Raw genomic sequence first — 14,881 nt, forward strand, 5'->3', positions numbered from 1 at the left:
AAGTGAAAGCTCTTGTTCTTAGGAAGCGTTTTCTTAGACTGAGCTTTGTCTCTTAGTAGCTTTCAGTCATTGCTTGTTTTGCATTTGAGAACAAGCAAAACAAGTCTACTCCCTCTTTCTTGTTACCCTCCTTCAAATTCCTGAAGATAATAACTACTGTCATTTCCCACTTAGTTCTTCTCTTCTCCAGAATAAATGCCCTAGTTCCTTAATGTGACTGGAGGCAAGACTGTGCTGGTTTCTCTATTTTGGACTCATTTCCAGCCTTCCCTAATGCCAGGCCTCTACATAGGCTCGGGTGATGAAGACAGAGTAGGAGGGGCCTCTCACCGGGATGCTTTGTTTCTCTTATGGAGAGAAGTTGATCGGTCTGTTTTCTCTGTATCCACTTTGGTCTCTAAAGGCAACTTCCCCTTTTCCTCACTGAAATGACTCCTCTTTATGTCTCTTCAGGTAAGTATTTGAGTCTTGATAACTTTCTGGCCTTCTGCATTAGGAGAGAGAGAAGAAAGGATAGAACCCTAATTAAAATAATTTCATATAGAAGTGTAGCCAATGTAAATCAATTGCTGTCTTTCTTTTGAAGATTTTGAAATCAGCCTTTCCTGAATATGCTTTTCTGTATCAGTTTACTTCCACTTTCTTCTGCTTTTCTGTTACAAATTCCTAGATAGAACGGTCATTTGGTCCCAAGGTGCTCATCATAAGATCATTGATTTAGATTTGGAATGGACCTTGGAGGCCACTGAGTTCATCCCCCTCATTTTACAGACGAGAAAGCTGAGGCCCAAGGAAGTTAAATGACTTGCCAGGAGTCACACAGGTAGCCAATGTCTGAGGCAGAATCTGAACCCAGCCAGGTCTTACTGACTTCAAGTCCAGCACACCCTCTGCTACATCATATTTCCTCTCCCTTACAGCTAGTTCTTTCATATTGGTGAGAATTGGATCCAAAACAGAATTTTCCCTTTTGAAGAATGAAATGGTCCTTCCTTTTCATTCATCATGATTTTGACTAGACTTGTGAACTCTTCCATGTCTTCTCTTTTTAACTTGGTGATCTTTACTCTGTGACAATGGCCATATGGATTTTGTTTTTGCTTTGATTGATCTTTGCACAAATGCTCTCCATGATTTCACATTTACTTGTTTCCTCATGAGTGAATCTTCTTCATATGCAGTGCTTATCTTTCCCCTCTTTTCTAACATCTTCCGTCTGAACAAAGTCTGTCTTTCTTGCCAGAGATACCTTCTAGCCATAGCTCTCATCTCACCAAGGTCAAACTTGTTTACTCTTAGGAGAATCTCTACTCCATTTTCCTTGCTAGCCCTACTTTGTACTTTTGTCTGGAGAATTTGAGGCCACAGGTTTTATTTCTGGCTTCTCTTGTGAACTCTTGGGTCACTTTCCTGCTGTTCTTTTCCCCACCTTGTATTACAGCCATTTTCTCTGGCAACCTTTCTCAAAGTGTGATCTGGGGGAAGCCTAAGAGTTTCTGAGACCCTTTTAAAGAGTCTTCAAGGTAAAAATTATTTTCATAATATTATTAATGTTTTAATTCCTAATACAGTAAATATAAGTTCTTGGCGGTTCTCAATAACTTTAAAAGTGTAAAAGAGGCTTGAGACAAGAGTCTGCAAACCACTGTTGTGTTGTTTTCAGCTTGTTGTATGTAGAGAGTTTTCTCTCTTCCCCTTCCTTTTCAGTTTAGAAGCACTTTCAATTTGCCTGAGCTCTTAGGAAAACATTCCTGGTAGGTCTTGTTAGGTGCCCAGAAGCATATCATTTCTATTTAAGCTGTGGCCTGCAGTCTAAATACCCTACTGAGACACCATCTTCTTAACCAGTTGTTCATTTCCCTCTTCTGATTTTCTTTTTGAATCCCTTGTTTTCAATAAACACCATTTGTGATTTTTTTCATGGTGAAGCCCTTCTAGCTTTTTAAAGAACACCGCATTGTTGTTGATGATCTGGAAATTGGAGAGTTGTTCTTCAGACTTTCTTTCCCTTCACCTTGTGGAGGGAAAACATCCTGCACTTAGAGTACATAGAGACCCAGGACTTGCAGAAATCCAAAGCTAGGCATGCAGTTCAGTAAATGGAAGACTTTCCCATGCTCTCCTTACTTAGTGTGAGTGAGATTCTCAGGCCTTATCCTTTTCTTGCCAGGCTGCATTTTGTGAATGATTTCAATCCCAGAAGAGTGAACTTTTCACTCTTTATTGCCCCATCAGCCCCATGACAGCCTCTTTGGCATCTCCTGATATCTTGTCAGTCACCTTACGTTCTAGTTTATGGTGTTCCCTAGGAATGAAAAAAGCAAGAGTAACTTCCATGGAGAACGTCCAGTTTGTGAATGCCAAGCTCATTTACTCTGGAACCGACCACGATTTGGAGAACTAAATGACCAGACCAGAACAGAACAGTACATCCAAGCACTGAAGAAGGTAGGTCTCTGGTCTTTCTGAACTATTATAACCAGAGTTCTTTTCTTTCCCTTAAGGTTTTTCTATCTAGAATTCACTGGCTTCGTTTTCCTTGCTTGATGCTTGAATGTTAGACTAGATTGCCTTGAGGGCCCCTTCTAGCTGTAAGGGGCTAAAATTCTAGCTATGCTGTCTAAAATTATCTAATGAATGGTCGCCAATAAATGAGAAACTTTAGCAAGAGTTTAGACTTTTAAATATTTATTAAAGAGCATTAGGATCTAATGATCAGAGAGAAAGGTAAAAATCTAACTATTTCTAAGAGACCCCATCATCTGACCTGCCATGACGAGGTCAGGAACACATACTTCCATTGTCCTCCCAGAAGCCTCCTGTGAAACTGGGAACATCCCATCCACATGCACACACAGCTTCAAGCTAATTGATTGGTAGCTTTGATAGACAGTACCCACGAGCAACCGTCACTTCCTGACGCCAAGGAACTGACCACATGGCTTGCCCTCAGATGCCTTCTCCTCATGGCAGAGCTTTCCTACAGTAACTCTCCAGCAGGTGGCTTCACTCCAGTCGTTACATAGCTCTTAAGTTGGTGATCTAGGAACCTGTGAATTAGAGATCTCAAGCACAGAATTAGTAGATATTGGCTCTTCCTTTCAAGGAGGCTTGCCAATGAGGTGCACATTCTCCTGAATTATTGCCCTTGCCAGATAGCTGTAATGATTTGCTGATACGTTTCCTTACAATAAACCTATGAAGTTGATTATTACCACAACAATAATATCCAAAATCTATATAGTACCTTATACCCGACAAAGAATTTTCTTCACAATAGTCCAGCAAAGAAAGTATCATCATCATCCTCATCCTCATCTTATATTGTTCTTGCCTCTGCTTCAAATTCTTTTCCCAGTTACTATTGCTAACTGTGTTTCCCTTCATCCTATTCGCTCCCCATAATATTCATTCTGTTTTCTATCTTTTACCCTATCCCTCCTCAAAAGTGTTTTGCTTTCAATGCCCCTCCCCCAATCTGCCCTCTCTTCCTTCACCCCTCCCCCTTCCTTCCATTCCCCTTCCACTTTCCCAAAGGGCAAGTGCTATACCCACTTGAGTGTGTATATTGTTCCCTCTTTGAGCCAGTTCTGATGTTTAAGGCTCATTCACTTCCCTGCTCCTCCCCCAAATTTCCCTCCACTCCATACGCTTTTTCTTGCTTCTTTTATGTGAGATATTTTACCCCATTTCACCTTTCCCTATACCTTTCTCCTCATGCAATCCTTTCACCCCTTAATTTTATTTTAAAGATGTCATCATGGGCAGCTAGGTGACACAGTGGACAAAGCATCCACCCTGGACCCAGGAGAACCAGAGTCCAAATTTGGCCTCAGACACAAGACATTTACCAGCTGCATGACCCTGGTCATGCTGCCACCCACCTCTGCCCCAGAAAAAAAACCAAAACAATAAACAAAAGATAGATACTTTACAGATATTATCCCTTCATGATCAATTTCTACCTCTGTCTAAATTTATTCTTATCATAACCCTAATACTGGGAAAGTTCTTCTGAGTTAGATGTATTATCTTCCCATGTAGGAATGTAAACAGTTTGACCTTTTAACATCTCTCATGATTTCTTTTTCCTGTTTACCTTTTTATGCTTCTCTAGGATCTTGTATTTGAAAGTCAAATTTTCTATTCAGTTCAGGTCTTTTCATTACGAATGCCTGAAAGTCCTCTTTTTCATTGAAGTCTCATTTTTCCCTTTGAAAGATTATACACAGTTTTGCTGGGTAGGTGATTCTTGGTTGTAATCCCAATTCCTTTGCCCTCCAGAATATCATATTCCATGCCCTCTGATCTTTTAATGTAGAAGTTGATAGATCTTGTGCTATCCTGACTGTGGCTCCACAGTACTTGAATTGTTTCTTCCTGGCTGCTTGCAATATTTTCTCCTTGACCTGGGAACTCTGGAATTTGGCTATGATATTCCTGGAAGTTTTCATTTTGGGATCTCTTTCAGGAGGTGATTGGTGGATTCTTTCAATTTCTATTTTACCTTCTGCTTCTAGAATATCAGGGCAATTTTCCCTGACAATCTCTTGGAAGATGATGTCTAAGCTCTTTTTTTTTTTTTTAATCATGGTTTTCAGGTAGTCCAATAATTTTCAAATGATCTCTCCTGCATCTATTTTCCAGGTCAGCTGTTTTTCCAAAGAGATATTTCACATTGCCCTCTATTTTAAAAATTCATTTGGATTTGCTTTATTGTCTTGATTTCTCATAAAGTCATTAGCTTCCATTTGTTCAATCCTGATTCTTAAGCGATTATTTTCTTCAGAGAGCTTTTGTATCTCCTTTTCCATTTGGCTTTTCAAGCTGTTGACTTTTTTTCATGACTTTCCTGCATCACTCTCATTTCTCTTTCCTTTTTTTCCTCTACCTTTCTTACCTTATCTTCAAAGTTCTTTTTGAGTCTTTCTATGGCATGAGACCAATTTATATTTTTCCTGGAAGCTTTGGATGTAGGAACCCTGATGTTGCTATCTTCTTCTGAGGGTACACCTTGATCTTCCTTGTCACCAAAGAAACTTTCTATGGTTTGCATCTTTTTCTGCCTGTTCCTCTTGCCACCAGCCTATTTCTTGACTTTTAACTCCTTCTTAAAGTGGGGCACTGCTTCCAGGATGTGCTGTCCCAAGCTTCAAGGGGTCTAAGGTGTTAAGATTTAAGGAGAGGTAGGTTCTTCACTCGCCTGGCCTGTTCTCTGGTCTGTAAATAATCCCAGGTCTACTTGTTCTTCCAAAATTTGGTTTGGCTAAGGGTGAGAGTTCAGGTGAGCCTGTGCCCCTCCCCCACCTGGGCTTCCACCACCACTCAAGACTGCTTCCTGTTTTCCTGCATGGGTCAGTGCCAGCAGACACACCTGCAATGTCCCCCTGGCCAACTGCTTAGCCCTCTCACTAGATTGTGAGCTTAGTTCCAGAAGATGCCTGCGCTGCAGCCTATTCAGAGGCTCCGGGGTGGGGGTGGGGTGGGGCTGGGAGCGGGGGAGGGTCTTTTTCTCTGGTGTGGTCTGCATGGAGCTGGATCTGTGTCAGTGTGGCTGGGTCTGGGTGGCCAGCCTGGGTCTGGATCTGTGTCGGTTCAACTGCGGGGTTTGGCTCCACTCCCACCCCTGCACAGCAGACCCCTTCTGTCGACCTTCTAAGTTGTCTTTGGCTGGAAAATAATCTCACCCTGTCCTTTTATGGGTTCTGCTCCTCCAGGAATTGTCCTATGGAATTATTTGGAGGTTTTTGCCTTGATCATGTTGGGAGGTCTGAGAGGTTACTGCCTTTCCTCTGCCATCTTGGCTCTGCCCCCCCAAAATTAATCTTATACTAGAATTAGAAGCTAATTTCCCTTTGAAACATCTCTGCAAGCTAGAACTTCTCTCTACACACATGCATTATGTATAGGAATCATTTTTAAGCATAGCATGAATGATTTAGGTTAGATGTTCTGATGATAAGGTTTGAGACAGTTAGATTATGAGATTTTAAAGACTGACTTCATTCCTTTCCAGGATACTTTAAGGGAAGGCTTGCAGTATATTTCATATAAGTGGGTGACAGTTTTTTCCCCCCCCCCACTCAGAAGTCAATAAGAACATGCTTTCTGTGTACTCAATGTGCTGGGTATTGTGGGGATAGGAGAAGCAGGTAAGAAGGAAGAGAAGACTCTTCCTGTGGTTAGGGAGCTCAGAGTTTAGCTGGGGAAACAAGAAGTAAACATATGAAAACAACTAGGGAAAAATAGAAGGTAGAATACAGTTATCCAGGATTGGCTGGTATAGATGTTCTGTGCTATGAGAATTCTTAGAAGGGAGAAAGATCATTAGGAAATTAAGGAAGGCTTCATGGAGAAGGTAGTGCTTGAGAGAAGTGAAGGGGTTGAATTGACCAAGAGAAATGAGAAGGGCCCCCAGCCTGTGGGTACAAAGGGAGCACCAAGGTTGGTTGGAATGAGTATGATGTGTGTAGGGGACAGTTTGTACTGGGGAGTCATGAGACTCAGGGTTGCTTGGGTGGTGAGCTGTGCAGTTCCCCAGGGACACCTGTGCAGAGTCATGAGTAGTAGTGTGCATTTTGTTAAAGTGCTGAATTCTTTACAGACCCCTCTCCTGAAGAGGTTAAGCCCACCCTGTCAGTCCTGTTTACAGACTTTGTTTGCTTAATAGTCTGTTTGTCCTAATTTCTGTAGTTGTTAAGGTTAGTTTAGACTGTATTTAATTATTGCTGATTCTGAAATGTCAGATTAATGATTTTTTTCTGTATTTAAACTGGCAAGGATTTTTTGACAAATAATATCTGAAAATCTTTTCATCTGGAACAAAAGCAGATACTGACAGTTGTTTCCTTCTTTTAGGTGTTGAAAACAGACAGTGTTTGTCTCTGCATCAGTGATGGCAGCCTGCTTCCAATACTGGCTCACTGTATAGGGGCAGAACAGGTAATGGCCCATTTCTGCTTTCTTCTTTGATCAGTTTTTGAGGTTAACCACTTCTAGCACTTGTATCTCATTTTTGTTTATAGTTTTTAGTTTTTGCTTTATCCATATGCTGAACAGTTTTGGTGCGTTGTTCATGTGGTGGCTGTGGATGCCTTCATCTGTGAAATGGGGATGGTGGGACTTGCCCTCCCTGCATTCCAGTGTGGTGTGAGGGAAGTGCTTCAGGAAGGTGAGGAGGTGTCCTGGGAGGCAGTGCTGAGGGAGTGTAGTCTCCCCTGGCTGGGAGGGCTCTGAAGGACAGCAGCCCAGGAGCCCCCTAAATTCAGTGCCAAGAAGTCGGTCACCAGGGGCCTGCAGCCAGGTGATGAATAGGTTTGGGTCATGGCAACCTAGGGAAATGTCTACTAAGGTGTGGAAGGGTTGCAATTTGTGGGGCACAGGAGGTGCTCACACCAATTAAATTATCTTTTAAAAGATCTTTAGAGTATTATTATTTGTTTGGCCAGATATGCTGCTCATGCCATTTACATACACGTGTTAGAAGCTAGGGGCCTATGGCTGGCTCATGGGGATAGCCCAGTCGAGTCATCATTAGAACTCAGAGCTTGAGGCTTTGAGACTTTCAGGGCCTATTGTCCTGACCCACATTAATGATTGATGTTCCTGGATAACATGGACAGTTATTGGGATGGATAAGTATCTGTCACCTAGATGGCACTTCGTAATCTCTCATTTTATTATGTTCTTATAAAGTTTTAGCATTTACAGCTTTCTAATGATATTAAGAATCCAAACCAGTTGTGACTAATGGCACGATTTCCTTTAGGTATTCACAGTAGAGAACTCAGCAGTGTCACATCGACTGATGAAAAAAGTGAGTGGATAAATCTTCAGGGGACATGACAGATTTGGCTAGAATGGTGATATGGGGGGATTAAGCATTTGGCATGGAGCTTCGGTTTTTGATTCTGTTTCTTTGAAATGTAGAACAAAGTGGAGAAACAGGTGACCTGTAGATTATCCTGTTTTCTGCTTGAGTATAAAGCTCACACATGGTGCTATATTTTAATTTGTTCTTGGTGAAAAACCCGAGGCTACCCTTTCCCCTCATTTCACAGACAAGGAAAAAGACTTCAAGGAGGACTTTGCAGTAATAATTCTGTATTGTTTGTCTTAGGAACAATCCCGCTTGAGGCATAAAGTTAATCACATCCATGTCCTGATGAGTTGATGTCTTTGTCCTTATCCTGTGGATGTGGGGGAAGGTGGTAAAATGTTTCAGGAAATGAAATGGGCAAATCTGAAATTCTTCTCAGAAAGTTGTGCTGTCCTAAAGAAATTGGATTTGCTTATGTGCTTACAAGAGCCTTTGGCTTGTGAATCATGCTAGTTATTTGGCATCATGGTGTTTTTGTGCTGAAGACACATAAAAGAGAAGTTAGTGCCTGGGACGCAAAGACTGCATCAGGCAGACCAGTAGATGGAAGTCGTTTACAAAATAATAACGCAATTTATTTTTTTCTTTTAAAGATTTTTAAGGCTAATGGCCTAGAGGATAAAATTAGCATAATAGAGAAACGTCCTGAATTACTCACCTCTGCAGATTTGGGTGATAGAAAGGTGAGTGACAGGTGCCATGTGTTTGCATTAGTAACACATGCCTGCTGAAGGCAACACTCCAAACCAATTTTTGTTTGTTTTTACATTTCACTTACGTAAGATTAGTTTATTTCAGTTCCTAATCCAATTTGTTATATTTCTTCACAAAAGAATAAAGACTGGAACCTGGATGGCATGTGCTTATGCAAGACTGTTTTAATGAAAAAGTTCCCATATTGACTAGTCTCATTGCAACCTTCCAGGTGTAATTTTTGTTTCCTTGCCTCTTGTCTTCTGGTGACAGAGCCTGCTGTGTTACTTATCCTACTAATAAATACTCTAGAGATTTTTAGATGAACGTATTAACATTTGCAAAGGTACTAAAGTGATAAATAGTAGAAACTGTTATAATTTCAGTTTTTTGCCTTTGGATTGCAGAGATGGCAGGATTGATCCTATCAGTCAGTCATGTCTATTCCCTTAAAATCAGAAAGTCCTCTTTCCTTCCCATGTGCTTAGGATTTGTGGCTTACACTTGACTCCAGGTCAGATCGGGCTGATGGTTTCATCTTCCTTTTCTGGTTGTTCAGATCTCTGTTCTTCTTGGGGAGCCTTTTTTCACAACAAGTCTGTTGCCATGGCACAACCTGTACTTCTGGTATGCAAGGACATCCGTGACTGAACACCTTGCTAACAACATCACTGTATTGCCACAGGCCGCCTCCTTGCACATGGTGGTTGTGGAGTTCAGGGTAAGCTGCATGTGACAATTTTATTTAAAATAATTTGGGTCAAGATGAGGTGTTTGGGTGCTCGCTTTGGCAGCACATATACTAAAATTGGAACGATACAGAGAAGATTAGCATGGCCTCTGTGCAAGGAGGACACGCAAATTCATGAAGCGTTCCAAGGTGAAGGGTTTGGAATTATGAGTATTGCATAGTTCAGTATAATAGAATCTTGTTTTTAAAGAGTCATTTTCCTTATTTGTCAGTATGGTGGTTATGAGGTAGAGCCTGAGTTGTCTTACTTTGCATTTCTTTAATCATTAGGGATTTAGAGTTGGTTTTTCTTCTTATATGACTACTGATAGTTTTGATTTCTTCTTCTAAAAACTGCCTCTTCATAGCCTTTGACCATTTATCAACCGGGGAATGCTACTTATTTTTTAACATTTGGTTCAATTTCCTATATATTTGAGAAGTGAGATCTTTATTAGAGAAACTTCCTATAACATTTCCCCCCCAGTTTCCTGCTTTCCTTCTAATTTTGACTACATTGGTTTTGTTTGTCAACCCTTTTTTAATTTAATAAAAATTATCCATTTTACCTCTTGTGATCCTCTCTGTCACCTGTCCAGTCATGAACTCTTCCTTTGTCCAGATGTATCATGTAATTTTTTTCCACATTTCCCTAATTTGCTTATGATGTTACTTTTTATGACCAAATCATATACTCACTTTGAGGTTATCTTAGTATATATACATATATACACACACTCATACATACATATCTATTTATATGTATGTATATATGGTATGTGCATGCATGCACATGTGGTGTATATATGTGAGATATATGTGTGTTGTGTATATCTATGGATGTATACATGCATGCATGCATGTATGCATGCGGCATGGTGTCTGTATGGTAAGATGTTGGTCTGTGCCTAGTTTCTGCCAGATTGCTTTCCATTTCCTCAGTTGTTTCTGTAAGCTAGTGAATTCTTGCCCCAGTGGTTTGAATCTTTGGGTTTTTATCCTTAGGTTATAATGCTCATTTGCTTCTGTATATTGTGTGCGTAATCTGTGCCATTGATCTACCACTGTTTCTTATCTTGTGCCACATTGTTTTGATGTTTACAACTTTGTGGCATCATTTGAGATCTGGTACTGCTAATCCCTCTAACTTCCCATTTTTTTCATTGATTCCCTTGATATCTTGATTTTTCTCTCCCTTCAGATGAATTTTGTTATTATTTTTTTCAAGCCTATAAAATCATTCTTTGGTACTTTGGTTGGTGTGGCACTAAATAAGTAAATTAATGTAGGTAGTGTTGTCATTTTTATTATATTGATGAGGGGAGTAATTTATATTTCTCCAGTTGTCTAGATTTATCTTAATGAACTTTTTAGGGATGTACATTTTAGGAGATTCAGTTGTGGGTCTACTTATGGATATATGCTTTTTTTCCTTGCAGTTAGTTCTCTTTTGGTTTCCTAGTGAAATTTACAGATGTGTTTCTGATCAGCTCAGTTGAAGATGTGAATGTTTTGTTGTTCACAGGACCTGTGGCGGATCCGAAGCCCATGTGGTAACTGTGAAGGCTTTGATGTTCACATTATGGACGAGATGATTAAGGTGGGCACAGTCTCTTGTCTTTAAGTAGTCCACACTGAGAGCGTTAGTGGGGATATCCTGCACCCTCAGGTATTGAGATGATGGTATGGCCCTGTGCACACGGCATTTCTCCTTTGCTCTCCCAACCCTTCAGGGTGGGCTGGGGAGATAAGCAGGGTATGGAGTTCATATCCCTCAGCCCCACTTGGTTGAGCAGCCCTGGCTCATCTGGGCATCTCTCATCCCCCAGCACATTTCTTACCACTGGAGGAAGGGGATAGGAGGTGCAGCCTCTACAGTGCCAGGTGGCAGGAAGCAACTCCTTAGTCAAACAGAAATAACTGTTTGAGAAAGCACCCACTCCCGGGCTATCCTGGAACAACACTGCGATGGTGGGGAGTTGGGGCAGAATTTTCACTGCATTAAAAATAATCATTGACTGAAGGACAGAAGATGTGGGTTTCAGGCCTTAGCCTCCCTGTCAAATAAGCAGAGCCTTGAGGCAGCTGTAATGCAGCTAAATGACCATCAGATGTCAAGAAGCCCATGGAGAGACTGACGGGGTAGCAAGGAATACTAATCAAGTCTTGGGTTCTGGGAGACCCAAGATTGTACAGAGGTAACCCTCAAAGGACTCTAAAGCACTGTATAAATGGGAACTGTGTCATCCAGGCATCCCGGGTGAGGCTCCTGCACAGCAAAGTCTGCATGCTGTTGTCTGTGTTGTCTGCTAGGGCTGAGTCCTCCTTTGTGTCTCTGCTGGGGCTTGTCCTGCTGAGCCTGTCATTTGTGAATCACTGTAGTGCCAAGTAAGGAGGGTCAGGGTGCATGTCTAAATGCCCACCCTTACCATGTGGAAGATGGGGGTAAGGAAGGCACTTTACCTGTGAAAGAGAGAAGACAACCAGTGCTCCCTTATCTCCTACTTATGGTTGGCACGAGACTGTCGGCAAACCTTTGGGTGCTGCAGATGTCATCGTTGCTGTTCTTTTCTCCCCAGCACTCTCTGGACTTCAGGGAAGCCCGGGAGGCAGAACCTCACCCTCTCTGGGAGTACTCCAGCAGATGCTTGTCGGAGCCCCAGCAGGTGCTGACCTTTGACTTCTGCAAGCCGGTCCCTCAGCAGCCACTTAGTGCCAAAGGCACCATCACCCCGAGAAGGTGAGCCACTGCTTGGTACCCAGCCTGGCCAGGGCATCACAAGAGATGGTTCCACTCCCTCCCCACCCCCCCACCCTCACCCTGGGCTTAGCTTCAGCTTTCAGTGCAGAGAGTCTAGTGTGGGGATAGACCCTAACAACTTAGACAAGGCCAGCGTCATTGCCCCACCTTCGTGGTCTTTATTAGGGATGCTGGCTCCTCAGTCACAGAGGAATCCCACTCCGAGGGCTTTTCTTTTCGCTTTTTCCACTTATACCTATTCTGTCCCTGACAGGAGGCCACAAGTTTGTGTGAATTGAGTGCAGGATGATCTTAGTTTGTGTCTGACCCATAATTTCTATGACTTTCTTTTTTTTTTTTTTTAGTTTTTTCTTTTATTTATTTATTATCATTATTATAATTTTTTTGCAAGGCAATGAGGGTTAAGTGACTTGCCCAGGGTCACACAGTTAGTAAGTGTCAAGTGTCTGAGGTTGGATTTGAACTCAGGTCCTCCTGACTCCAGGGCCAGTGCTTTATCCACTGCACCACCTAGCTGCCCCCTGACCCATAATTTCTATTAGAGATTTGGGAACTCTCCTCCCCAGTCACTTGGCCCATGTTTTTTACAGCTGCAGAGACATTTTGTTTTTGTTTATGTGGTTATGCTTTTCAACTTAACCATTTCTTCCACTCTCTAGAGATACCACAGAGCACTGCTGTTTTGGTTAGCAAGTCGTCCTCGTGAGATAGTCAAGTGCTTTCAATCCCTCTCTATAGAAGAATGACAAGTCTGGCTTTTCCCTGATGGATGTTGCCACCCTAGCAATGGTTTGATCAGCTGTTGGCAGATGGCCAGGTTCTGAGGTGTCATTAGGTGGGCTCTCCTGCAGGCAGAGTCCTTGGTATAGCAGAGTCTTCCTACCCTAAGGGCTCCTATCACTATTATAGAGTATTTAGGGACTTCTTATCAAAGGCCTCTTTACAGTATAAGTCCAGTAATGGAGTCTCTGCTTCAAAGGCTATGGGCATTTTAGTCACTTCATTTGTATAATCTGCAATATTGTTAGTATGAATACATGTCTTAAAGCTCTGAAAATTACCTTGAAGATCAGAGAGTCTGGACGATGGAAAACACTGAGTATTTGAGGAAATAACATTGGGTATTTTATCTTCTCAGATACTTTCCTTGTGGATGTTGAATCAAAGGGGAAGCCAAAGAAAAGGGAAGCTGTTGCAGGAAGAGGCCGAGGTGGGGTAGAGGAGGATGGGTTCTACAGGATGACTTCTTCCATGGGCACCACCAAAGTCAGAATACTTTTTTGTACAGGTTTTGTTTAGTGTCAGTTTTTAGGAAACATGAATGTGGGGGGAGGTTGCCTTCCCTAATGGATCGATGGCTTTCTGTTACTAAGCATCATCTCTTTTCATTTATGGTTAGGCTCAGATTTGTGGGGTAGGTCACCTTGGTCTCCTACCTCCATTGCTCTTTGGAGCTGCTGAATAGTTCTGTATTATTCAAATTTTCTATATTTTTAAATTTGAAGATCTTTCTCCTAGTTGCTTATAGAATTTGTTGTTTCCCAGTGGAATTGTTAAATTTAATCACCATGTGTTTTAGAATTTTTAGTCTTGTTTTTTTTTCCTGGAGATGATCTATGGATTTTGGAAAAATTAGTACATTGTTTTCTGTGTTTAGAAATTCTGGGCAGTTTCTTATATTAATTTGTGCATTATGGTGTTCAAGTTTTTTTATTTGTTGTATTCTTCTGGGAGATCTATAGTATAAGTTGGCTTTACTCATCTTGTCTTTAAAATCAATTTGTTTTGCCTTTATGGAAAGTATGCTTTTAAGAAAGAGACCAATAGGGGCAGCTAGATAGCACACTGGATAAAGCATTAGCCCTGAATTCAGGAGGACTTGAGTTCAAATTCAGCCTCAGACACTTGACACTTACTAGCTGTGTGACCCTGGGCAAGTCACTTAACCCTCTTTGCCCTGCAAAAACAAACAAAGAGACCAATAGAAGGCTATTCTGATTGAGAAGTGATGAACAATGGTGTTAGTGACATGGGGAGAGAGATGGAAGCTGACAAGAGAGTTTTTGGGGAGGTAGAATTAGCCAGACGTGGCCACCCACTCACCGGCCATGGGAGTTGAGGGAACCTGAAAAGTTGAGGATGATTCCTAGAATATAGACCTGGGTAACTATAATGATGGTGATGTCTTCAACAGAAATAAGGACGTTTGGAGGAGGGGCAGGTTATGGGGAAAGATAATTCATTTATTTTTTGACTCCAGTTTGAAGTGGTAATGGAACACCCAGAAGACAACTGTTGATGTGGACTAGGTAAAAAGTCCATAGTAAGTATTTGAAAAGAAATGCAGTTATAGGGCAGAATCAGAGCATCTCAAGAGTGAGAAGGGATTGGAGATCATCCGGTACAGCCTTGTACCAATAATAGCAACACCTGGAATCTGTACAGCTTTTTGAAGTCAACAAAGCACAAGGCCCCTAGGACTTCCTGTAATGGTGTCCAGACCCCTCTGCCTTCCCCTGGAAAGGTCACTGAGTGCATAGAAAAGCAGGTCTTTCCCAAGGATAATGACATTCCCCTGCCTGTTTTTCTGGTGTGAAGGATGTCCAGTGCACCATCATCCCCAGGCAGCCTCCTCAGTCAAGGGAACCCTCTTACTAAGCTCCAGCTGTCAGTTCGCATTGGCAGGGAGGCAGCCTCTCTTTTCAGAGCAAGGTGAAGGAGTCTTAAGTCATGACTTCCAGAAAGACTGGCAGTAAAGCCTCAAGGACTGTCACAGTTTAGTTGGATGAAATGAGTTTCAGTCCGGCTTTCTCTGTAG

At 41.8% G+C, this 14,881-nt stretch overlaps 1 protein-coding gene and 1 non-coding gene across 4 annotated transcripts in view; both read left to right on the top strand.

Annotated features, from left to right (window-relative positions):
* The window catches only part of PRMT7 (protein arginine methyltransferase 7), a 72,654-nt gene that overhangs the window by 54,317 nt on the left and 3,456 nt on the right, over positions 1-14,881 (top strand). For all 3 annotated transcript variants that reach the window (XM_043983892.1, XM_043983894.1, XM_043983893.1), the window contains 7 exons: positions 2,310-2,448; positions 6,859-6,942; positions 7,769-7,816; positions 8,473-8,562; positions 9,132-9,293; positions 10,828-10,902; positions 11,882-12,042. In XM_043983892.1, the coding sequence (XP_043839827.1) occupies positions 2,310-2,448; positions 6,859-6,942; positions 7,769-7,816; positions 8,473-8,562; positions 9,132-9,293; positions 10,828-10,902; positions 11,882-12,042 (759 nt within the window). The remainder of the gene's footprint in view (positions 1-2,309; positions 2,449-6,858; positions 6,943-7,768; positions 7,817-8,472; positions 8,563-9,131; positions 9,294-10,827; positions 10,903-11,881; positions 12,043-14,881) is intronic.
* LOC122744880 lies at positions 9,351-9,457 on the top strand. Its single transcript, XR_006355217.1, has one exon. It is a non-coding gene; the product is annotated as a U6 spliceosomal RNA (small nuclear RNA).

The sequence above is a fragment of the Dromiciops gliroides genome, chromosome 2 (assembly GCF_019393635.1).
Source record: "Dromiciops gliroides isolate mDroGli1 chromosome 2, mDroGli1.pri, whole genome shotgun sequence".
NCBI classification, from domain to species: domain Eukaryota; kingdom Metazoa; phylum Chordata; class Mammalia; order Microbiotheria; family Microbiotheriidae; genus Dromiciops; species Dromiciops gliroides.